The 25,218-nt window shown below is 46.3% G+C and overlaps 1 protein-coding gene across 5 annotated transcripts; it reads right to left on the reverse strand.

Moving 5' to 3' along the window:
• Positions 1-3,948: 3,948 nt before the first annotated feature.
• On the reverse strand, positions 3,949-9,215 carry RTP3 (receptor transporter protein 3). Of its 5 annotated transcripts, none has more exons than XM_019630664.1 (3): positions 8,836-9,215; positions 7,528-7,851; positions 3,949-5,002 (listed from the first exon to the last, which is right to left on the reverse strand). In XM_019630664.1, the coding sequence occupies exons 2-3, from the start codon at positions 7,680-7,682 to the stop codon at positions 4,294-4,296; spliced, it is 864 nt and encodes a 287-aa protein (XP_019486209.1). In that variant the 5' UTR covers positions 7,683-7,851; positions 8,836-9,215; the 3' UTR covers positions 3,949-4,293. The 5 variants fall into 5 exon arrangements, with proteins under 5 accessions (XP_019486209.1, XP_019486226.1, XP_019486202.1 ...); XM_019630681.1 differs by having other exon boundaries at positions 7,528-7,856; XM_019630657.1 differs by having other exon boundaries at positions 7,528-8,291.
• Between the last annotated feature and the right edge of the window lie 16,003 nt (positions 9,216-25,218).

Below are 25,218 nucleotides of genomic sequence, written 5' to 3' on the forward strand. Positions count from 1 at the left end.
TGCTTTGGGCACGAAACAATCAGATGGTGTGCTGGCAGCCCTAGTGGAGGAGGTGTGGGTCTGGCTAGTCATGGGAAGCCTTGTGTGGCCTGCATGGATAGTCATCTTACCCTGAGCGGGCACCTTGGGGATCCTGGGACCCACTTGAGAACAGGGAGCCAAGGCAATGCCCTTAGGGAACCCCTCTAAGGAGGCCATAGAATGGGGCGGGGATGACTAGTCCACATTGGTGAGGGGTCCCTCGCAAGGCTCCCTCACAAGTACCACAGGAGAACTCTGCCCATGGCCAAGATGCCACGATCCAGAGGAAGCTATGAGACTGTGTTTAAATTGGCAAAGATGGGGTTCACTGGCAGGCTTTGGACTCTTACATCACATCGTATGATTTAGAGAAATTGTCCAAATATCTACTTTTATACCACTGCCTTGGGCTAAAATAAACAGGATGATATCTGTGTTGAAGATAAGCTTAAAAAGTAGCTTTTGGGGGTGGCCAGGTGGCTCAGTTGGTTAAAGCACATGCTCTGAACAACAAGGTTGCTGGTTCGATTCCCACATGGGCCAGTGAGCTGCGCCCTCTGCAACTAGATTGAAACAACTACTTGACTTGGAGCTGATGGGTCCTGGAGAAACACACTGTTCCCTGATAAAGTTAAAAAAAAAAAGTAGCTTTTGTGACTAAAAAGGAAAAAAATACGTACATTGACATATATTTATGTATGCATCGACTCCTATATGGTGTAGCCCAGCGATGTCCAATAGAACTTTCTGTGGTGATGGCAATATCCTATATCTGTGTGCCCAGTATAGTAACCACCAGACACGTGAGCTTCTTGAGCACTTAACAATGACTGGTTTGACTGAAAAACAAAATTTTAAATTTAATTTAAATAGCCACATATGGCTACCATATTGGACAGCATGGGGCTAGCCAGTTTGGTTTTTTGGTAACTAATCAGGGCTAAAAAACGAAGGGTGACTTTTATTTACTCTGATCTGAACAACCAGCCTGTCCCCAGAGGCATGCATTTAAAAGGGGCTACTCCTGACACTCTAATATTGTGTCTTCATGGGCCTAATCATAATTCCAAATATTTTATCCTCAACGTACGCATATGTAAAACAGGTAGAGCATTCTAAAACCACAGTAGAGGATTGCTTCAACTTAAAGACAAGCTCTGCGAGGTAGGTTAAAAGATGCAAAGAGCAGGAAAGTGAGAAATCACTTTAATTGAACCTCAAACAATTGTATTTTTCTTTTTAACTCTTTGACAATATAATTTCTATTGATTAGTTTTACTACTTGAATGATTTTGGAATTTTATTTGATGTCAAGGTTGTGCTATATTTGATTATAGTTAAATGGAAAATATGTCTGAAAAGAGGGGAAATGCAGGCTCTCGTGTAGGCATATTGACTGTCCGTAACTTATGTAAATTTTGTTTTTTAACACAAAACCCAGTCTTTTTGTGCAAAAACCTTGTCTTGGTGTTACATATCAATCAATAAAAAAGCACTGCATTGATATATAATTATTTAATATTACATAACACCCCAAACAAATATATTGTTGAATATGATGTTATAGATATATTATTTAATAATTTAGATAAATAAAAATACAGAAAGATTCTAAAATAGAATATGCATCTTGGTGGACATACAGAGATTTGAAAAAACATCACTTCATCTTGAATGAGCCTTATTTCCTCACCTGTAAACAACAGAGTTGGAGAAGACGATTTCTCAGGTTGATCCCATCTTTAAAATTTTACGATGCGCCTTTCACTAAAAGCCTGTTTTATATTGATGACCGAGCACGCCTTCCCCACATCACTGGTCACTCAGTGTCCAGCTACTTATGGGTCCTGGGATATGCTTATTTGTCTTACATGCTTGTTTCTTCGACATGTGCTTGGATCTGTCTTGTCCCACGATTACATTTTAAGTTCCTGGAGTTTGCTTAATATAGATATGTAGACTGTGCTTGGATGTTTGAAAATGAATAGCAGGTCTGTGAAGAATTTACCCGCGCATTTCTGTTGCGTTCCCAATGGTTATGTTTGTGTTGAGATGTACAATTATTATTTCTGATACTGCCTTGAAAGTGTAAACTTGCACCATAAAAATTTTTCTAGAAATGCAAATCAAAGACACAATCAGATATCACCTCATATCCGTTGGTTTGGCTGTTACATATATTAAAATAAAACAGAAAATATGCGTTGGCAAGAATGTGGAGAATTGTGCACTGATGGTGGGATTGTAAAATGGTGCATCTTCCGTGGAAAACAGGGTGGTGGTTTTTCTAAAAACTAAAAATACAAATACTGCGTGCTTCGGCAATTCCACTTATGGGTATATATCCAAAAGAAAGTAGAGTCTCAAATATTTGCACACCATGTTCATAGCAGCCCTACTCACAAGGCGAGAGGTGGAAGCAACCCAAGTGTCTATCGATGGGAGAATGGATAAGCAGATTGTGATCTATATATACACACAATGGAATGTTATTTAACCTTAAAAAGGAAGGAAATCCTGTCACATGCTGCAGCCTAGATGAACCTTGAGGACACTATTACTAAGGGAAGTATGCCAGTTACAAGAAGACAAATACTGTACATTTCTAGTAAGTGAGGTATCTAAAGTAGTCAAATTTGTAGAAACAGAAAGAAGAATGGTGGTTAGCTGGGCCTGGGGGAGTGGGGGAGAAGAGGGAAGTTGTTTAATGGTCATAGAGTTTCAGTTCTGAAGAATGGGAAGTTCTAGAGAGAGCTCCAGGGGAAGTTTTCGGGGTGCAGGCATGGGCTGGGCCAACCCTGTGCCTGTGGAAACAGCTGGAGTCCCTGGGGAGGGGGCGGGGAAAAGAAGCATTGGCAGTAAGCGACTATTGCTTTAATTTTAGCCACATAAACTGAGGGAGTCGTATTTCCAGATAAAAAAGATGTGGGAATGAGTCTTAAAATTATTCTCGTGAATCATCAGAATAATCTCATGAATAGCTTTTAAAAAAGCTACTGGGTTTCAGAATCCTGGTGAGAATCCACGCACACACTTCTATACTTGGTCCTGCAGAGCAGCCCCCATTCCCCAAGCCCCAGGGTTTTTAACTGTGAAACCCAGTCAATGAAAAATGGAGCAGATGCTCCAAATGGGTATATATTTATTTCTTTATACAGCATATCACTATTTGACTCTACTAACATATTCACATACATTATAAAACATGCAACAAAAGATAATAAAATATAGAGAAAAACTAAATGGAGCTTTAAGGATATCTCGCCCACCTTAGTGGCTGGTCCTGCCTCACCCCTCAACTGTGTGTACCTCCACAATGTGGAGGCCACTGCTTTAGAAATCCGGTTTTCAGCCAATGCTTTTGGCTGCAAATGCCTCCACTAGACTGACATTAGAGGGTCTGTGCAACATATTCTGGTGAGAGAGCCCCCAGGTTTCTCAAGATTTCCTGATATGGTTCTGTGAGCCATAAACGCTTCAGTCTCAGTTCTCTAGAGAATGAACAAAATTTCAGCAGTCTTTTTTTTTTAAAGATTTTTATTGGGGAATTGGGGGATGGGAACAGACAAGTTGCTGTCGTTTTTTGTTCTTCAGTCTAGTTGTGGAGGACGTTGCTTCACTGGCCCAAGTTGGCACCATCATTGCGCTCTTCCCGGGTGAGGCAGATCAGTCGCCGGCTTCTGGACGGCTGCTCACCTTGGCTGCTGGCCGCTAGCTACACACGGTAGCCTATGGCAACCCACTGCAGCAGGGGCTGCAGCCTACACCATCGCAGGCGACTCACGGCAGCCCAACTCCAGGTTGAGCTGTTGTTCAGCATCTTAGCTGTAGAGGGCAGTGTCACTGGCCCGCATATGTGGGATCCAAACCAGGGTCCTCTGGTGTCCCAAGCCAGCTCTTAACCAGTGCGCCACTCGGCTGGCCCAGTAGTCTTTTTTTTTTTAATTGAAAAAAAATTAACATTAACCATTAAAATTCACATTAAATTAACCATTTTAAAGAGAACAATTTGATGGCATTTAGTGCATTCCTAGTTTTCTGCAACTACCACCTCTATCTCATTCCAAACATTTTTGTTAACCTCACAAGCCCCCAAAACCTTGTACAGATTAAGTAGTTGCTGGCATTTTCCCTTTTCCCCAGTCCCTGGTAGCCAATAATCTACTTCTTGTCTCTGGATTTACCTATTCTAAATATTTCACTTCAACGGGATCATACAATATACGACCATGTGTGTCTGACTTTTTAAAATTAGCATCATGTTTTTGAGATTTATACATAGATTTTTACAACAATCACCACCACGACAATGATTAGGATTAGAATAATTAAAGAGCAACAAAACCCTGCTTTCCTATACTTGGGATTCTGGGCTACGCAGGAATAGACATTCTCACTTGAATGGGGGATCTGGATTCTAGTTTCCACACGGTGGTTGGTGTGTGCTCTCAGACTCGGAGCCCGTGTGGGCTCAGGAAACCAGGGGTTGGGCGGACCCTTTCTTTTCTCCACCCTGGCGTTCCTTATCACTGTGGCGCTACTCTCTGTGGCAGAAGGCTTAATGATGGGGGTCTCAGAGGTAGGTAAGCTTATTCTGGGAAGTGCTAAGGACTTTGGTGGCTGTGTGGTCAGACCTAACCCACTCTGAGCACAAAAGCCCTGCAGACAAGCCTCACAGTTGTCAACGTCATGTGGTCCTTCAAGATAGATATCTTTGACTGTAGGAATATCCTTCGGTAACTCAAATTTTTCTCTATAGCATTTCTTAAGAATTCGGAACACCAGGTTTGTCAGGATCCTTGCGATGTTCTGTTCCGTGAACTCAGGAATCTCAAATGGAGGCTGGCAGCACTTCCGACATCTCTGGGCAAAGATTCTCATCTTCACCTGGCCCTTGGGTTCCCTCTTACTCCAGTACATGTGGAAAAGGATGTGAACTTGGGAAGAGGCCCAACTGCGAAAGCACAAGGAGCACTGGAACCTGTGGAGACAGAAAAGACCCTCAGCTTGGCTCAATGTGGCCAAATTGTGGCTGCGCCAGAGGGAAGGAGCAACCAACAACATGGAGACGTGACGTGACTTAGGTCACGGATTAGGGGGGAAGATAGTACCAACCCCTTGTTTCTATCTCCGTTGTGCCACCAACATGCTGTGACCCACAGGTGTCTATCATGAAGATAGCATATCACAAGCTGTCAGAGCTGAAAGGGGTCTCGGACACCTTCAAGTCCAAGGTGATCATTTTAGAGACGAGCACACACTGGGAACTTGTCATGCTCAGAGACTCAGAGACTCCGTGGCATAAAGGGCAGGATGAGGACTCCAGGTTCCTGACTCCAAACCAAGGCTTCCTCAAGTGCAGAGTGAAGTGCGTCAAAGGCTACAAGTGCGGCACTAGCCGTTAAATCAGCTCCCAAGAATCTTGAACTGAAATCCACAAATGGATGCAAGTAGTGGGTGTTGGTGCCACAGTCTGAAAGTTTGTGTCCTCCTCAAACTCGCATGCCGAAATCCTAACGTCCAAGGTGATGGCATTAGAAGGCGGGGCCTTTGGGAGGTGATTCGGTCTTGAAAGTGAAGCCCTCATGAATGGGATAAGTGCCCTTATAAGAGACATCCCACAGAGCTCCGTAGGCCCTTCTGCCATCTTGAGGACACAATGAGTAGTCTGCGACACAGAAGAGGGCCCTCACCTGACTACCTGGCACCCTGATCTTGGACTTCCAGCCTCCAGAGCTGCGAGCAATTCATTTCTGTTGCTTATATGCTGTTCAGTCTGTGGGTTTGAAAATTTTTGTTTGTATCTGTCCCCAAAGACTAAGACAGGAAGTCATAGACCCATAGGTCAAGGAGAGACCTTAAAAGGTCCAATATCCTAGGGAAAAGCACTGCTTTGCTCTCAGTTGCCCAGGACCCCCCAGTCTGCCAGGATTACAGGGAGATCACATTGTCCAGACCTCTCTTCTTTGCCCCCCTCCAACCCAATTTATTGCTCAAAGTAGCCTGAAAAACTCCATATTCCTCATGTCCCTGGCCTCACACAAGATACAGGAGAATGACACTTCATCTCAGCAGGGAGGAGGGCAATTTTTTGAGCTATGATAATTGGACAAATACATGTCAGGACAGATGGAGAGAGAGAAGAAGGCAGAGAGGCACATGACAGCACCCAGAATAGGAGTTATGGGAACGTAGAGGGCTACAGCATGGCGGGGACATTTAGTGCTCAGCAAGTTATCCATGCCCTCCCTCCCATTTCTCAGCCCCTGTGCAGTTAGGTTGGGACCATGTGACCAGTTGGCTAATGGGATGTGGGCCGAAGTGATACATGCCACTTCCAGACCTGGCACAGAATCCCTTGGAAGGTCCTCCAGCTCTCTCCTTCTTTGCCTCAGTAACCTTGGGTCCATGTGTTAGGTTAAAGCACTGATATGTCAGGGTCTATTTGTTGCAGAAGTGAAGCCTAGCCTGGCCTTGCTTGATGCAGAGACACCTGGAGTCTGGGATGGTGACTAGGAGGGCGCTAGGAAGGAGTCAGTCGAGGTTTCCTTCCCGTGTCTTGATCCTAGCCCCCTCACAGGGTGAATGTGAGGATGAAATGAAGGGAATATGCTAAAGAGGTCTGACCACCATGAGTGAGATGACCTTGCTGGGGGTCATTCAGAGAGTCGATGGTGCAAAGGGGTCTGGGCCCAGTTCGTCTGAGCTGCAGTGCCCTGCCCCAACACTGGGTCATGCTGCTGTGTTCATGTGTCAGCTCAGAGTTCAAAGTTCTCAAAAAAAAAAAGCAAATGAGCTGAGACTTTGCTCAGATACTCCTGGTGCCAGCTCCTGTCTTGGGAAAACGGCAGGTTGCCAGGGGAGGAGAACTCTGTTTCTTTTTCCAAAACCGTCTCCCAGTGAGGGGGCAGTGGGCAGGCAACGAGCCCCTCTCCTCATCCTGGGATAGAGTTCCAGGACCCCACCCTCTGTGCAGGTGGGCAACACCCCCATCCTTGGCGCTCTGCTCTCCTACCTGGAAGAGAAGGCGAGACTCTGGATGATTTGGAAGGGTTCTACTTTTTAAAGATTCCATTAGCTCGGAGTAGAGAGGGTTCAGATGGCTGCGTGTGGCTCAGCCCTCTTTGTCCTCCGCCCTGTCCCTGAGGGGGTCTCCTCAGTGCACAGGGCCCCTCCCTCCTGGACCCCAAGGCAAGTTGCCTGTGCTTGATGAAATCGCGCCATTCCTCCTCTTCTCTTTGCCTCTCTGCTCTTCACCCTCACCTCCTGCAGCCTGATTTCTCTGTATCTAAGTGTTAGCCCACACCAGTGCCCAGTCCTGCTATTGTTTGGGGGTTCATTGTATTAAGGAAAACAATCTTAAGTGAAGATAAATGTTCTTGGGTGATGGGTACCTTACTTCCTCTAATCTTAAGTTTACAAACATGGAATGGAACAAGAAAAGTAACAAGTATACACAGTAAGGAAGAATTTTCTGATATGCATTCCATTGAATTCCCCACTCACCTGGCAAACACCCACTGCTGGTATTGTGTCCACCCTGGCTGCAGGTTGTTGGGAATGAGGTTTTCGTCTAGTTTCAGGGTCCATATGTGCCCTGGTTTCACCTCCTGGATTAATTCCTGAAACATTTGATTCCACACCTTCATGTGTTGATGCATCGTTGCTGCTGTGGTGGGCTCGGTGGATCAGGGTTTCCTGGGCTCTGTCTGGTCTCTAGCTCTTTAGAGAGCTCGGGCTCACGCCTGCTCACTTATGTGCCTGTGGACCAGGTGTTTGCCCAAGGACAAAGGTCAGTTGAGTCTGGCTCCACGTTCAGAGGAGACAGCACTGGGCTCCACAGGGAATTTCAAAAGACATAGAATGCATAATGTTATTTATGTAAATATTACTCAAGGAGAGCTTCAGACCCATGTCAGGAGGAGTGGATGTCAGTGTGGCTCTGCTGTTCCCTCCCCTTAGCCTGGAACACACCTTTTTACCTCCGAAGCCTCTGTAAAGAGTGGAGAGGGGCTGTGGTTGCTCTTTCTAATTCTAACATTTGAAAATCCTTCCCCAATGAGCTGCTGTGCTCATGATCCGGGAGGAGAGACACAAAGAAGGAAGTGGCCATCGTGGGCCCTCACTTGAGTCCTGTGTCCCTGCTCCCAGTTCTTTACTTCCCGTCTTGCACCCAGTCTCTGTAGGATGGTATTTCGCAGACACTGAATTGTCCAAGGTGATAGAAGCTGGTGCAGTCCTTGTGCCCAGGAGATGAGGCTATAAGGTCCCTGCGTGGGAGAGAGACCACTGGCTGTGCCCCAAGGGGCTTCACCATCCTCACGTCCTCAAGGAAAGGCTCAAGAATGAGTAAGGAGGCAGTCGCAGCAGGCAGGGTGGGCAAGACTCTGGGTGTCTGTGTCACGGGTCCCCAATCCACGGACAGCCAGACACCGACCTGTGTCAATGACTCCCTCCCAAGAGGAAGGCCCCAACCTCAGCGAGTCCTCCAGCCTGACAGCCCCATCTTAGTTTGGGCCACATAATAGCCTCTGTCTTGGCCTCCTGGCCCCTCCAGCTGCTCTAGCCAGCAGTCCTCCCCTAGTGCTGCTTAGTATGGCTTTTGGACCCCTCACAGGCCACCCTGGCCTTTCTATCAGCCTCAGCCCTGCCAAGCACATCCTCCTCCAAGCCTATACCCACCCCTACACCCTCAACTACAGCCCTCACTCCCGACCATCCTCTGAACACTCCTGCCCTCCCAGCCCTGTGCCTGTCCTCATGTCCGCCCCACTCCGAGCACCTGTGTTCTCACCTCACGTGGCTGCTGCTCACCTGCAAGTTCTAGGGCCCAAGCCCTGCATGCTCCGTAGTCCACCCCACCACCCTGCCGCCTCCTAACTGCTGCTGGAGAAAGAAACCTCCCCCTGCAGTTCCCGCATTCATCACAGAGCCAGTTCAGAGGAAGTGGTGACCAGAGAATTTGGAACAAAGGGTTTGTCTTACTTTCTGGCCTGGTGTGAAATCTTGTGGGAAAATGCCATAGCCTGTTCTGTTGAATTAAAACCGCCCTTGGAAGTAAGTAGTTGTGCATGGAGATCCTGAAAGATGGCATTTCTGCGCCATGTGAAGGGCACCTTTGGCCTCTTGCTCTGGTAAGAATATTCTAACTGAAAAACACTGCGTTCCTAAATGATGCAACTATTTGAACACAAGTGTTTTAAGAACGCAGGAAAGTTTGTCACATTTTAATTAACATAGGTGAACTGTCTTCCCTCTAAGTATCATGAGTATCATCATTGACCTGATTCTCCAGGAATTCTGGTTTTCTGGGGTGGTGACAGCAGATGCCATGTGTGGATGGAGAAGGGGCCACGTTTTACACCTGACAAGCTCAGACTGAAAATAACCACAGAGGATGGTGTGAACATAAACATTCCTAACTAGGTGGGCCATGGCGGGAAGTCACATCCCTGAGCTTCCTCATTAAGTTAATCTGTGCCTTTTCAGTGGGCCTGTTCTTTGTCTTTTTGTACGTAAAATAACATCTTTAATCCTTTTTCTGGACCAAAGCTGGAAACTGCAAAATTCCTCATTATCATGCTTGTCTCCTGATCACCATCTCTATGTGCTGGAAAGAGTGAACTGTTAGCTATCCTGCACTCACCTGCGTGGGAGGAGTACCTGTCTCTCTAATGTACTTTTATACAATCCCAAAGATTTTCCCGCTTTGCTTTCTCCCACCCCCTTAATCTATCACCGATGGATTTCATGTAACCTTTCTCCTTTAATTTTATGTATAAAATAAACTGCAAACTGCCATTTTGTGGAGCATTTTCTCAATCCGTGGAGATTTTGCTTCCTGGCAATTGTCAACAGTTTGGCTCAAATAAACTCTTAAAAGTTTTCTCTTAGGCTGGATATTTTTTGTCAACACATGCCTAGGGCAACGCACACAGCTGGGCAGGGCTGAAGCAAGCCGGATGTTCATATATGTCTCGAGCAGCCAGCCTCAGGGATCACAGCGACACTATTAGTCGCAGCTCCAGAAAGTCTCATTGAATTAGTCCCCGTGTGTCAGCATTTCTACAAAACTCCCCCAAGTGATTCTAACAGTGCTTATGGTGGAGGCCCCCCTAAAAGGTTAAAGGGAAGGGAAACCCAGGAGACCCTGATCAGCAGGAACACAGGAGGGAGAGAGACCCAGAGCCAGAGGTGTCGGTCCCCTTCCCCTCCGCAAGGCTGTGGCAGAAGTTGTTCTTGGGGAGCGTCAGTCCGAGGCTTGTCTGGTCACATCCACCAGCTGCGTCAGACACTGGCAGTCTGATCAGTGGGCCATGGGGAAGGGCAGAGGGCTCTAGAGGAAGTGGGAGGGGACAGAGTGGGTGGGAGTGAGGAAAGAGAGGGAGGGAGGAAAAGAAACGGAGTCAGGGGAAGGGAGGGCTTTGCAGGGGCAGCGCTGGGCAGGCTCTCCAAGCCACCCCCTTGCTGCCCCGATTGCCGGGCACCCAAGTTTAGCCCCTTCATGGGCGAGAGGGGGGCTTAACTGGAAGTCTGCCCTCCCCGCCTCCAATTTTGTCTCTCAGTTCTTCTTTGCTCAGATCATGAATTAGCTAGATTTGGGGAGCCCTCTTACTCTATAATATTTCTCTCTTTCAACCTCTTTCTCAGAGCTTTCCACCCATTGTCAACTTCAGGGCAGATTAAGAGATTTATAAAGGGAGTGAGGGAGCAGGGGAGAGAATCCGGGCTGGAAGTCAGGGGGGTCTTTGGTTCTGGGGTTCTGACGAGCTGTGTGACAGTGGACAAGTCACTCCAGGCTTTTTGAGGATGAAATGGTACCTGTCATGTGGAAGGATGCTAGGCATGCCTAGTGCAGAGAAGGGCCTGTAAGCCAGTGCTAGCCTCCCAAACTTGACAAAAACAATTTCCAGGATCTCGTTTGGAATACCTTGAACTCTCACAGAGACCCGTCCACTCTGGCAATGGATGTTCATAAACATAAATACGAGATTGCTTCACTGCCTCTTACCTGGCAGTGGCACGGCAAGGTTCTGTCGCTCCCTTCCTCGTGGGCAATGGTTGTGGCACGTCTCTCCACACTCATCTGCCAACCCAGAGTCCATTCTCCTTGGACAGGGTCAGGGCTTGGCTGGACACTCACCGTCACTCTGAACACTGGGCTGGATCCCAGGCCTGCTGCTGGGACCCGGCCATCGCTGAAAGTTTGAGACATGCACAGAGTGGCGAAAAATTTGAATCGCCCAATGCACACCTTCCCCAGCTGAGACTGAACAAGACAACACTCTCCCTTCTTGCTTCAGTTCTCACCCTGTAAACAAGAGTCCATTTCATGATCAATTTATGCCATGTGTTTCGAATTTTTGTGCTTTTTGTTGGTGATTTAATTGTTCAAAGTGGCCCCAGAACATAAAGTGCTGTCTCGTGTTCCTAAGCACAAGAAGGCTATGGGTTCATTGCTCCTCGGGGAAGTACAGAGTTAGGGAGGGCCCTGTGAGCCCCTGGTAACAACATTTTGGTTAACTGATCAATACACAACCTTATGTTATTTTTGATTAAAGACACTTTGTAGTATATACATTGTTGATTTATTAGCATTGAATGAAGCTTATCTAACATAACATATTTTCTCTGTAAGGCACATCACAGGCTCCTCGTGCCAAATTGCCTGGAATCTGGGGAATGGCGGTAAATTCCAGGAAACCCAGTCCACTCCATCCTCCGCTCAGTGCTTCCCAAGTCCTGTGCCAAAGGTGGTCTGGCCGCTTCTGGTGGTCCCTTAGTGTTCCTTTCCTTGCAATTTTCATGGGTCGCTCCCAGACAGCAGAGGGTCTGCCATCTCTGCATCGATCCCACAAGAGATAACCTGTGAGATGTCACAAAGGGCCGACAGACACCACTAGGAGTGTCAATCGTTTGTTCCTGATGTGATGGGTGAAGAGACATCAACAGACACCATTAAGATGTTCTTTCATTTATTCAAAAAATGTTAGTGTCAGTTTCTGTGTTCTAAGCACTAGGGGGGACTAAAACAAGGACTCTACCCTCACAGAGCTCACATTTTATTCAGATGGGAGAGACAGGCAAAGATCCAATAAACAAGCAAATGTGCACTGTAATGTCAGCCTGTGATGAGTGCAGTGGAGAAAAACAGCAGGGTGAGGGGCTAGAGAGAGGGACAGCATCAGGCAGTGAGGTAGGGACAGCTACTCTAAGTGGGCAGGTAGAAAAGGCTGCCCTGTGAGATGACATTGAACCAAGACCTGCCTGAAGTGAAGGAATGGGTCAAGTATAATACACAGGGGGTATGCGCATTCAGATGAGGGGGGGGCAGCCAGTGCAAATGCCCTGAGGTAGAAGTGGGCCTGGCATGTTTGAGGAGGAGCAGGGACACCAACGTGGCCAGGATCAAGTGAGAGGGAAGGAGTAGATGAAGTTGGAGAAGCAGCTGAGGGCCGCAGGGCCTTGTAGGATTTTATTCCAAGTGTGGTGGGGAACCACTGAAGAGTTCTGGGTAAGGGAGTGATAAAGCCTGATTACACATTGTGATCGCTATTGTCTGAGCGGTCTACTCAGGCTCTCTGCTGTCTTCCCATTGAGCTAGGGACAGAGCGGACTTGTCTAGTGGTGCTGAGGATGATTAGAACAGGTGCCAAATAGTTCCAAGTGTGAGAGCCCAATAAAGGAAGAGCTTAAGGGTTTTCTTTGAACTTGAATGTTAGTTTAATTTGAGTTTCAGATAACGAATAATATTTTTAGTATTAGTATTTTACATGAAAATTACTAACTACACAAGAAATTGATTGGCTGCTCATCAGACATTCAAATTTACCTGGTATCATGGTGTTTGTTTTCTTTTGCCAAATATGATTATTTTAGTTGGGGGACTTCATGTCCCTGGCTGTCAGCCCACTCAGGGCTATAGGCAGACCAGGTGGGCAGGACACTACAAATCTCCTGAGAATGCATGGGGCATGGGGGAGCTGGGCAGAGGGCTAGCAGTGAGGGTGAGCAGGCGAGCAGATGGGCAGGGGAGCAGGGGGGTGGTGCAGAAAGGGGGGCAGGGCATGCCCTCCTCTGCTGCAGCCCCAGTTCCTTGCTCTGCCTTCAGGGCCAAGGTCCCCTATTCGGAGAACATGTCAGGCATTTGAGAAGGGTCAAGTCCCCTCCATCTGAACTGTGTGTTGATGAGCTTAGATTCAAAAGCTGCATAACAGGAACAAATAATATTTCAAATTAAGTTTTAGGGTTTTTATCTTTCATCCCACAAAATATACTCCAAGCACCCTGGTGAAGGCAAAAGGAGAAGGCAAGGAAGAGCTGACCTGCAGTGGAGTGACCCTGGGCTGACTCAGCCTCCCCCAGGTCACCCCACAGTCTCACCGGTTACAGATTTAAGTGAGCGAAGCCAAGGATTAAAACATCTCCTCGACATTAATCCCACTCTTGCCTGAAATAGAGCATCTCCAGCTCCTGTAAATTGCCTTGACATTGTCTTTAAGGAGAACAATCTGAATATATGAATGTTCCACAAAACAATGAAAGAAACCATTTTTGTTTACAGTACAATTAAAAAAAAAGAACGATTAAACAGGGCTGAAGAAAAAGGATTTAGCCATATTCTTGGCTGATTGAAGGGAGAACAAAACACTGCAGAGGGAGTGAAAAGAGAGAGAGAAATAAGTGGGGATGGACCAGGACTTCACCACTGACACCCCCATTCACCTATTATGGGCTCCTGGAAAGTCATTCCAGTTTAATTCCCGATATATTCATTCATCCTCCTTTAAATCTGCAGTCACTCTTATGGTCCTAAATACGGCTAACATATCTCCTCTATTTAGACCATATTTTAAGGAACTAGGAATGAGTACCATTGAAAACCAAATTCAACTGAGTAAATTTTAAGGATCTCATTGACTTTATTCAACAATTTGTGATTCAGGCAGCATCCAACCTAGCAGATAGAAAGGAGCTCCCAGGAGCTGGAAAAATGAAAGACTTTTTTATAGGGCGGAGGGAGCAACAGCAAGGATGTTATATGAGGAAAACAGAAAGGAAAACAAAAAACCGGTTGGGTGTTGCCAGGTTACTTTCATTTCAGGGAAGGCAGAAGTTTATTAGGCTGATTACCTGACTAATGCTGATCAGGTGATTCCTGATTGACTAGTTTACGATTCCATTTCTGGGAGGGCCAACGCTGTAATTAAGTTGTCTTGGTTTGGTGCTATGGAGAGACTCCCATTTGGGTCTGTTATTGTGTTTTTAACAGTACATATTTTTATCCCTTTCATACCTGTCTATCCTGACTTCTAAGATCTTAACTTTTTTTCCCCCAGAAATGTTTTGTGCAACATACAGACAGAAGAGTGTATAAAACATGTATACTCAGCATAATGAATACTTACAAAGCAGATAATTCTAGAAATAGCACCAAGTTAAAAAAACAGAATACTGCCATTATTCTAGAAGCCCCCAGTGTCCCTTCTTATCAAAACTCTCTCCTCTTCTGTAGAAGTGATCATTCTCCTAACCCTGGTGTAATAGTTACCACTGTGCATGCAACTCTAAACCACATTTTTAATTTTGTCTTTAAAAAATGTTACATAAATAGAATCAAACTATATGTATTTTTTAAGTCTTGCTCCTGTTAAAGCAACTAAAAAGGAGTCCATTAAACTGAGGTTGCTCTAATGCCCTTGGCAGCCTACCAAACCGAACTGAAAGCTAAGTCAGAGTCCACGCTATGGAATCTGAGAAAATGAAACTTAAGAACAACCAATCACAAACAGCCAACAGGGCTTTCCCAAATACGGCAACTGCTGAAGCTATGGCCGGTTAAATCATTTCTTTGCTTAGCTTCTGCGTCTTCTCTGTGAAATCCTGTCCATGGACCACACCTAGCCACTTTTCCTTTAGTGCTGCCTGATCCAAATGGGTGTATGCTCAAATAAACTCTTGAGAAATGTTAATGTGTCTCAGTTAATCTTTTAACACTTCTTTTACTCAATAGTATGTATATGAGATTCACCAATGTGGTTCCATGCTGCAGTAGGTTACTCATTCCCAATCCTGAAAATTGCACTGAATGGAAGCTGCCATGTATTGATCTATACTGCTGTTGTGGCCCGTGTGGGTTGTGTCTAGTTTGGGTTTATTATGAATACCGGGGGTATGCATGTACGTAGATGTGTTTTTGTGCACCTTTATATGCCTTTGTTGGGAACAGAACTAACAGTGGAAGTGCTCGGCCATAAAGTATGTACATGTTAGATATACCAGTTTTTGAAAGTGATAATAGCTCGAGCAGTGTATGAGCATTTCAACTGCTCCAATCCTCACCAACACTTGGTATTGTTACTCTCAAAATCCAGCCTTTCTAGTGGGCATGTAGAGGTATCTTATTGTGGTTTAAATTGACGTTTCCCTGATGACTGTTGAAGTGGAGCAACACAAAGTTGAATGTTTTGAAAATTCTCATTTGTGAAGTACTTGGTCAAGTCTCCCCTTCATTTAAAACACTGGGTTATTTAGCTTTCCTTTATTGGTTTGTTGGAATTTTAAAAATAAATTTTCCATATTGGTTCTATTTTAGTTACATGTGTGACAAATATGTGTGTTTTTCTTTCTACTTTGGCAATCTTTATAACAATAAATTTAAATAAAATAAATACTTATTATGTAAAATAAATAAAATAAAGAAATGGATGGCTTCCTAAAGTGGTAGAATATTAAAACTGAGTTAACATCTAAATAGCTCTAAAGAAAACCACAAAAACTGGGTCTAGGTTATGTGATCTAGGTTGTTCTAGGTGAATCCTGGAAAACATTCAAGGAAAAAATAATTTTAATCTTACACAATTTTTTTACATGTCTTAGAAAAGTAAGTTACACTGATAACTCATTTTATTGGTACAGTATAACCTTGATTCAAAAACAATCAAGAACAAATGATGGGCCAATGTCACCTAAGAACTTAACTTATGTAACACCCTACCCACCTCTACCACCACAATAAAAAACTGAGCAAAGTTAATCTAATAATTATTGGACCAACTTGCATTTATGCTAGAATGTTTCTTATGCTTTAACAGAAAAAATATTATTGTAATTCACTATATTAACACATAATCTTCAAAACAGAAGGAAAAAAACCCAAATAAAAAACAGTATCCAGAAAAATCCACTATCTATGTAAGACAAAAGAAAAAAAAATCTTACCAATGTAGGAATAGAATACTTTGCCTGATATAGTATCTAACAAAAACCTGCAGCACAATTATTCCACCAGGTGAAACAGTGGAAACTTACCCTTAAGAATCAGAAATGAGGGCCGACTGAGTGGCGCGATGGTTAAGAACTGGTTTGGAATGCCAGAGGGCCCCGATTCGGATCCCACATATGAAGGCCAGTGACACTGCCCTATACAGCTGAGATGCTGAACAACAGCTCAACCTGGAGCTGGGCTGCCGTGGGTCGCCGGCGAAGGCGTAGGCTGCAGCCCCTGTGGCAGTGGGTTGCCATGGGCTACCGTGTGTAGCCAGCAGCCAGCGTGAGCGGCCAGCCAGAAGCCGGCGACTGATCTGCCTCGCCCAGGAAGAGCGCAATGATGGTGCCAACTTGGGCCAGTGAAGCAACGTCCTCCACAACTAGACTGAAGAACAAAACAACAGCAACTTGTCTGTTCCCTTTCCCCCGATTCCCCAATAAAATCTTAAAAAAAACAAAACAAAAACAGAATCAGAAATGAGACAAGGGTACTCTCCATCATTTAACGTGTGAACCTCTATTCAATGTTGTAATGGAGGCAGCCCAATAAGGTATTAAAAGAGATGGTTATAGGGATTGGAAAGGGAGAAAGAAAAATCGACATTATGCATGGACAGTATAATTGTTCACATAGGAAAAAAAATTCCCCAAAGAATCTAGAGATAAACAATGAGAATTATTAAGAGTTCACCAACTTTTCTGGATATAAGATGCATTGACCAAAATTAGGTGCATTTCTATACAGCACCAACAAACAATCAGAAAACAAAAAAATTTAAAATGACACCATAGCATTAATAATACTGAGAAATTAAGGGACCTAGGAATAAAGCTAATGAAAGATGTTGAAGAATTTTATAGAAAAATTTTATAATTTTATTAAAAACATTTAAAAATCACCCAAATCTCTCTCCAAAGGAGAACTATACTATGTACACGGGTCAGATGATTCAATATAAAACTGTCAATTTTTCTCAAATTAATCTAAAAGGTCAATGCAATTTCAATCAAAACTCTGACAGGATTTTTTATGGAACTTGACAAGTTTGATTCCAAAATTTGTACAAAAGAAAGGGCCAAAATAATCAAGATAATTTTAAAGAAGTTGGGGCAGGAATTCTCCCTACTACATATCAACACCTTAAAAAAAAAACTCAGTATAGTAATCAAAGCAGTGTACACAAACTGTCTAATTAAATAGAATAGAAAGCCCAGAAATGAACCCTCCCATACCTAGAAAAAGAAAAGCAAACTTTTAAAACCTTTTGAAGTACATACTTAAACAAGACACAAAAAGAAGACGAGTTATACATTTGACGTAACTTTTTGCCTTGTTAAGACCCTCAAAGATGGAAAAAAGAAGGCACAAAATGGCGGAAGACATTTTCAACACATTTGAACTAAAAAGAGGTTAATCCACATACAGGGAACTTTTACAAATCAATGAATGGTTTATAAACACGAACATTTGCAATAGAAGGGGAACACTTAACTTTGATGTTATTCCCCCCAAAAGAATTCCATTCTTCTTGTTATTAGGCCTGTGTTACAAAAACAAAAACAACTGTATTCAATTATTATTATTCTACTTTGAATCTCATCAATAAAAGTTTTGTGGAAATTGGCCTTCCTTCTTGTTATATAAGTACTACATAATAGTCTCAATTTTGCCTCTTGGTCCATAAAGCCTAACATACTTATTACCTGGTCCTTTACCGAAAGAGGCTAGCTACATATATCAACATGGACATATCTCATAATCCCAGTATTGACCAAAGAATTCAGGTTGCTAGAGAATATCCACAGAACGATCCCACTTATATGATGAACAGAACCCCAACACCATCCTCTATGTCACTTAGGAAATTCCTCACTTGTACTAAAATATAAGGAAATTCATAAACAAAAGGAAGGTGGATGTGACCATGGAGGGGGCACACGGGGGCATTGTCTATATCAACAATATACCATTTCTTAAGCTGGAAGTAGAGTCTGATTGTTCAATCTTTCTGTATTCATGTATGATTTTTAAGTACTTTATAATAAATTAAAAGTACACAGACATAAGATGAGGGAAGGATTAGAGTCTCTTCAAGGACTCCAGACTCTGTGCTATGGGCCAGTCCTGGTGCCTGGACTCAGGCCTTTCCTCAGGCTTCTGAGAGCGCCCATGGCTGCACTGTGGCCATGAGCTGTCCTGGCTGTGGCACTACACGATGTTTCAATCTCGGGCTTGGGAGAGTGCATGCTACCTACCTTTCCACATGCTGTGATGAGCATCTCTGAGCAAAGGGTGCCATGGCTAGGACAGGGAGCAGAAAACACACTGGACTCAAGTGAGAGAAAACGTATTTGTAACTCTGAGTTTCCCTGGGCCCTGGTTTCCTAATGGGTCCTGTCCCTTTATGGCTGAGGCTGTGGTCAGTTTGTCCTGAGATCATCCGGCAGGAGAAGCTCACTTGGTCCAGAGACATCAGACACATTCTCACTGCTACTCAGAATAGCCAGGGAGAGCCAGCAGGAGGGGTCCCCGTTCAGTGCCCCCAGAGCCAAGCTCCAAGTGAACACTCAAGGCTGGGATTTGAGAGTGGGAGGCTAACCAGCTGCCATTGGCACAGGGGCCCAGACCACCCCCTGAGTTGGAACCCCAGTCCTTGGTCCCAAAGTACCATAATTGGGCTGTTTTACTAAATTAGAACACATTCCTCTGGGGCTGAGGCTAACCTCGCCCAGCGGGAGTGCTCCTGGGGCAGCAGAGGAGCCAATGAAGAACTATGAACAAGAGTAACTATATAAGGAAACTCTATGTGATATTGCAGGGCTGAGGGAGAGTGCTTAAGGAAGAACAAACTTGGGAGGACAAACTTGGAAGGGGGGTCGGGTCTCTTTGGAGAAGGTGTGGTCAGCCCAGCAGATAGCAGAGATGTTCACTGTGCGCCAGGGGTAGACAGGCTTTCTGAGTACCTGAGTGGAACTATATGGAGGCTGGCACAAGGGGCTGCAGGGGAGGATGTGACCCTGGGGGGCCACAGGCCCTGTGCGCAGGCCATGCGGTGTCTTGGGGAGGGAACCTGAGTGCCAGCACATAGCAGGCCTGCCGGAGCACAGAGGCTGCACGGGGCTCTGGGTCCTGTATTGAGAGGGCTGCAGATAAGGTTATCACCAGATCCAGGCAGCAAAATTGCAGCCCAGACTGCCTGTCCTGACACCCACCCTGCCCTTACCTGCCCCACGCTTGGGAATGGCAGGAGGGCCCCATCCTCCTGCAACGTTCCTCCAGCACCCTCTACTGGTAACTTTACCATCGTGCTCCCGCTAGAGGAGAAATGCTTGAATTCCAGTTCAGAGCTTGTGTGGAGGGGTACATTCAGAGCTGGGAGGCAATGCGCTGGTCATTCACACAAATTTCATACAAATCTGTGACATAACTACACTGAAGGGACTGGGGGGAAAGGGGCCGATCTAAATAACTCTGGAAAACAGTGTTTTGTCTGGAAATTGTAAGGCTAAAGATGGAGGAAGCTGCAAACATCATAACCCTAGTTGGTAAGTTTGTTCCCCAGAGGGGTACAGGTGACTGATTTTGACATTGCTTCACAGGTGTGCTGGGGTTGAGTGAATAAGTAAATGGATGACAGAAGGTGTTCATACCATAGGACAGGAAGCTACAGATACACAAGAAAGGAGGGCTAGAACCAGTCCTGAGGACTGAATTAGAATTAGAGACATGACAGGGCAGCCGGTTAGCTCAGTTGGTTAGAGCCCAGGCTCATAACACCAAGGTTGCTGGTTCGATGCCCACGTGGGCCCCTTGAGATGTGCCCTCCACAACTAGATTGAAGACAACTATTTGACTTGGAGCTGATGGGTCCTGGAAAAAAACACACTGTTCCCCAATAAAGTTCAAATATATATATATAAAAAAAGTAGAGACCTAAGTATGAAACTCAATTTATATACAGATGGATAGAGACAGGAACAACGTACATATGTTTGTGTATGTGATTTACATATATTACCTGTACATTTCTTACCTAGCTCTGTCTGCTGAGAAGGCCTAGTTCCAACATACACACCCAGTGCTCAGATCTTGGTTTCTAAATATCATTCTCCAATAAAAGGAATGAAGGCTCCCAGGTGAATAGGCTGAATCTAGGCCTGGGGCAGAGAAAATACAAGATGAGTATGAAGCATCTTGTGGTGTCAGAAAGTCAGGAAGTGCTTAAAAAAACCAAAAGGATGGGGGCGTGTCGAAGGGCAGCAGGAAACAGCCTGAAAGCTCCCCATGGCCAAAGCTGGAACAATTTGAGCCACAAAGTAAATAACATAGTACTGGATTATATCTTATGTATAAAATAAACATACATGAATTTATACTGATATAAATAAAGGATTGGCTAAATAAATAGATTAAGTAGGAGAGAAAGACAAACCTTCTTTATATAATAATTCCAGATAACATACGTAGATATTCCCTCCTGTAAGAGGTGGGACGAAACAAAGTCCCCTCACACATTTTCACAGAGCGGGGGCACTTCACCCAGTGGCCACAGCACACACCCCGACCCCGTCAGGGGGCCTGGGTCTCAGTGACATGGGTGGACAGCTGGCCTGACTTGTCCTTGGCTTCTACACCTAACAAATGGTAACGACAATTTGCATGACAATTTGCATGTCAATTTGCATGGGGAGTGAAGGACCTAGTCAGCATGAGTGGGTTCTGAAAAGAGGGAGGGCTGGGCACAGGGAAGCGTGTGGCTGGAGAGCCTTCCCAGGCAGCAGGTACTTCCTGAAACCGCTTTCTTCTGAGGAGGCCCCACACTCTCGCTCACAGCTGTGTTGTGTCCTCAGAACTCCCACCCTCCACCAGCCTCCGCCCGTGACCTCAGCATCCCTGTGATTAAGTAATCAGATGGTCCTCCACCGCCACCAGCAGCTGTCACGGGAACTGTGGGTGGACATCCTGCACCACACAACTCCCTCTTTGCCACCAGTGTACTTCCCGGTCCCAGAACCCCCATTCCTGCTCACTCATGTCCACCCCAGCAGGGAACGCTGCTTCCCTCCCCAGAGCACAGCCAGGGCCCAGGAGAACAAAGCCTGGAACCCAGCCAGCAGACCCGTCACCGCCTGCCAGGCCACCTGCCTCTGTCCCAGCCAGGCTGGACCCTGAACTTTCTGATACCAGCTTCTCTGAGCCTCGAAACGCCCTGTCCAGCTGGTCCCTGGACTGAGGTCTGGCCTGATCCAGGATTTAATCAACAAAAGGAAAGGACGCAGGCTTACTCCTCGCTCCTCGAGGGACTGGCAGAGGTTTGGGAGAGCAGGAGGGAGAAAGCACGGCCTCAGTGGCCAGGCCCATAGGGCACGGTGACCTTTCGTAGTGTGGGGCTCACTCTGCGGCCCCCAGGGCATGGAAGAGTTGGCCTGTCTGCCGCAAGGTGGCAGGTTCTTGCCCTGGGGGAGTGGAGGTGGGAGGGACCGGGGCTTAACAGGAGACAACACAGCTTTAGGATCAGGACCTGCTGGGAACATGTGACTTCAGTCTGTTTCCTTATTCCTCCTGTGGGCCCCTCTGATGTCCCTGCTTCATTAATCACAGCTAATTTTGATTAGCAGCAGTATGCTGGGGCCCTCAGGTCATAGGGCTCAGTGCCAGTGTGGAAGGAGGGAGGGCATTGGCAGAACATTCTGGCCCCTTTTGGGCACTGTCTTCCCAGCAGGAACACACTACTCCCCTCCTTTTCTAGGGGAGCAGTGGTGGGGAGTGGGGAGGAGAGCACAGTCCCTGGGGCCTGTGGCAGCCTGGAGGACCCTCCGATGTTTCATCTCTTCGTCTGTGAGATGGGTGGGATGATCGCAGGACCTACGTCCCAGGGGTGGCTGTGGGTCCAATGAGCTGTGCACACACAGAGTCCAGAACAGTGCCTGGCGCTGTGTTCAGGTGTCGGGCAGTGTCTGCCAAACGTCTTTGTTCCTTCTTCTCTCCCTCCCTCCTTCCTTCCTTCTCCGCAGTCTGTGCTCCAGCTCAAACAACCATCCCACTGTGACTTGGTTAACCAAACTGTTGTCCATTTACAAATGTCCATCCCTTCTTCCTCCCTCCCTCCCTCCTTCTCTCTGCAGCCATTGACAAGAGTTGGTATTTGCGGGAGGAGGCCATTTTTTCAGGAAAGCTCTGCTCTGTGGGTTCCCGAGGGCCTACCAGGAGCATTCCTGACACATCCTAAGCAAGGACGGCACATGGGGGTGTGTGTGGGGGGGTTGCCGAGGAGACTACTTATAAGGCTGCAGGCATGTGTGCCTTCATGCTGGTGCCTTTTAAAAATACACTTTTTATGGCATATAGCACACATACATAAAAGTGGGTTACTATTTGTAAGGCTAGATGGGTTATCACAAAATGAACATCCTCATGTAATCACCAGCCAAGTCAAGAAAAAACCCCCCACATTACCAGCACCTTGAAGCCCCACTCCTGCCCCCGTCAATCACCGCCCCTCCTCCCCAAAGTTACTACTCTCCTATCTTGTGGCATCATAGGCTAATTTGATCTGTTCTTGAGCTTTGTATAAATGCAGCCGGGTGGGAGGTGCTCCCTTGTGTCTGACCTCTTTTGCTCAGGATTATCTTTGTGGGACTCAGCCATGTCGCATGTAGCAGGTAGTGGCAGTTGGTTCTTTCTTATTGCTTAGATGCCAGGGTGGGTGAGTGGGAGGGGACTTTCCCTGCCTCCCCCGGAGCTGCCACAGGTGGGAGGCAGACATCCTTCTCCTATAAATGGCCCTGGGCACAGGTATGATCTCCCATGCCTTTTCCTGGACACTCTCCTCCCCGCTGTGGTGGTTAACTGCCTGTTCCTTTGCCCGTTGTCCTTGGGGGGAAAGACCAAGCCTGATTCATGTTGGTGACCCCAGCTCTTGACAAGGGCCTGGCCCAGAGTAAATGCTCCATGAGGATGTTTTTAACTGAAGTGATGAACTCCCTTCCCCTCCACCCCCGCTGCCCCAGGGCAAGGAGTTAGAAGCCTGATTCTCTCTAGCCCTACCAGGGCAGGTCTGGGTAGCCCACATGCCCCTGGGTTTAGAGACCCCATTTGTAAAATGGCATCAAAGGAGACATTCGGTTCTGAAACTGTCTGATTTTTTTGGTCAAGTTATTTCATAGGAGCAACCTCAAGCCAGAATATTTCCAAACATCCTGGAGATTGCTCACTTCCCCGACACTCCTTCATTTCCAAATACCCATCAGGTTCTGCTCCATCTACCACGTCCTCAGGCTTTGCCACCAGTTCCTCATTTGGGGAGTCATCTTCTGCTTTTGTGTCCTCCCGTTGGTTTTCTGGCATCCACTTTGCCTCCTGCTGCTGCTTCCTTGTCAACCTTCCCTGACGACCAGGGAACGATGCTTAAGAACCAGCTGGGCCTGGACCCTCACCCCTTGGTCCCTGGCACTCTCCATGGCTGCTGCCATGGCCTGCTGATAGGCAAAGTCCATCACCTGTCCTTGGTCACCAACACAGTGCCCTTCAGCTCCTGGGGGCGTGGCCGCATGGGTTCTGGGAAGGCCTCCCTTGCAGCCCGGAGAAGCTTGGAGGTGGGAGAGAGGAGATGTTATGGAGCAGAGGGAGGGTCTGAGAGTTGGGAGGCAGCAGGCTGGCAGACGGATTAGAGAGTGCCAGGAGGGGCCACTGAGGCTGCTGGGAGGGGAAGTTGGGGGGACTGTGGGGCGAAGGGAGGAGGGCAGGGGTGACGAGAGAGACAGAGAGATGTAGAGAGAGGACGAGGCAGAGACAGAGACCTAGAGATAGAGAAACAGGTGGAAGTCGTAAAAGAGAGAGAACTAGAGAGCAACAAAGAGATACGGACAGATAACAGGACAGAATGGGGGTATGGGAGCTGCGATGGGCACGTGTGCTCAAGGGTCAGAGAGACAGATGTGCTGGGTCAGGGATAGGGGCACACTGCTTGGTTCAGCTTCAAGAGGGAGTCTGTGGGGAAAAGTGGCTCCACTCAGTCCCCGTTCCACCTCCCGCTCTGCTCTCACGGCTCTGTCAGCTCCACCCACACACTGGATCATGGCTCCGCTGGGGCCTGTCTGTCTTCCCTGTGGAAAGGGATCTCCTAGGATCCTCAGAACTCCACACACGCTCTGGCTCACAGCGGGGCTCAGAGACACCTGGAAACAACAATAATAGTGAATATTTTCTCAGTTTTCAAAATATGGCTTGGCCTTATCCTGAGCATCTTACAGTCACTCATTCCTTCATTCACAAAATATCAATTAAGCAGCCCCCATGTGCTGGGCACGGTTCTCAGCATATTTATCAGTTACTTCATTAAGTCCTAATAATTTTATGAGGAAAGTACTTCTGATATTTCTATTGTCACACAGGGAAACTGAAGTTCAAACAGATTGAATGATGTACCCAGATCTGGGATGTGGGTAAGGACAGAGCTGGTGTCACACTCCCATGTCTGTGATTTTACCCACTCCCATCACTCCACTTCCTTTGGAGGCACCAGACTATCTAGTGAATAAAAGAAAGGACAAGAGACACACCTGGAATGGAGGTGTGGCCTTGAGGTGTGCTCAGAAGAACGGGGCTACACCTGAGCTTAGAAGAACCAAGGAGCACAGGTTAGGCGGAGGGAAGTGGTGATTCTGAAGAATATATGAAGCATTCCTTTAAGCCAATAAGAAAAAGACTGACCAACCAATTAAACAATAGACAAATGACATGAGCAGTTACATGAAAAAAAGAGGATATCCAAAGCCCCCCACCCCCATGAAAAGGTGCTCAGTGTCATTAGTCATCAGGGAACTCAAGTTAAAACCATAGTGCTTTATCTCTACATCCTCAACATCATGGCTAAAACAAAAAAGACAGAATTCCAAGTACAGGCAAGGATGTGAAGCCATTGGAAC

This window comes from Hipposideros armiger, unplaced genomic scaffold (genome assembly GCF_001890085.2).
Source record: "Hipposideros armiger isolate ML-2016 unplaced genomic scaffold, ASM189008v1 scaffold_18, whole genome shotgun sequence".
In the NCBI taxonomy this organism is placed as follows: Eukaryota; Metazoa; Chordata; class Mammalia; order Chiroptera; family Hipposideridae; genus Hipposideros; species Hipposideros armiger.

Bases quoted from the DNA above. Each gene is read 5' to 3' on its own strand.
- RTP3 (XM_019630664.1), bottom strand. From the start codon at position 7,682: ATGCATCAACACATGAAGGTGTGGAATCAAATGTTTCAGGAATTAATC. The intron at 5,003-7,527 runs GTGAGTGGGGAA...CTGTCTCCACAG, and splicing joins CAGCAGTGGGTGTTTGCCAG to GTTCCAGTGCTCCTTGTGCT.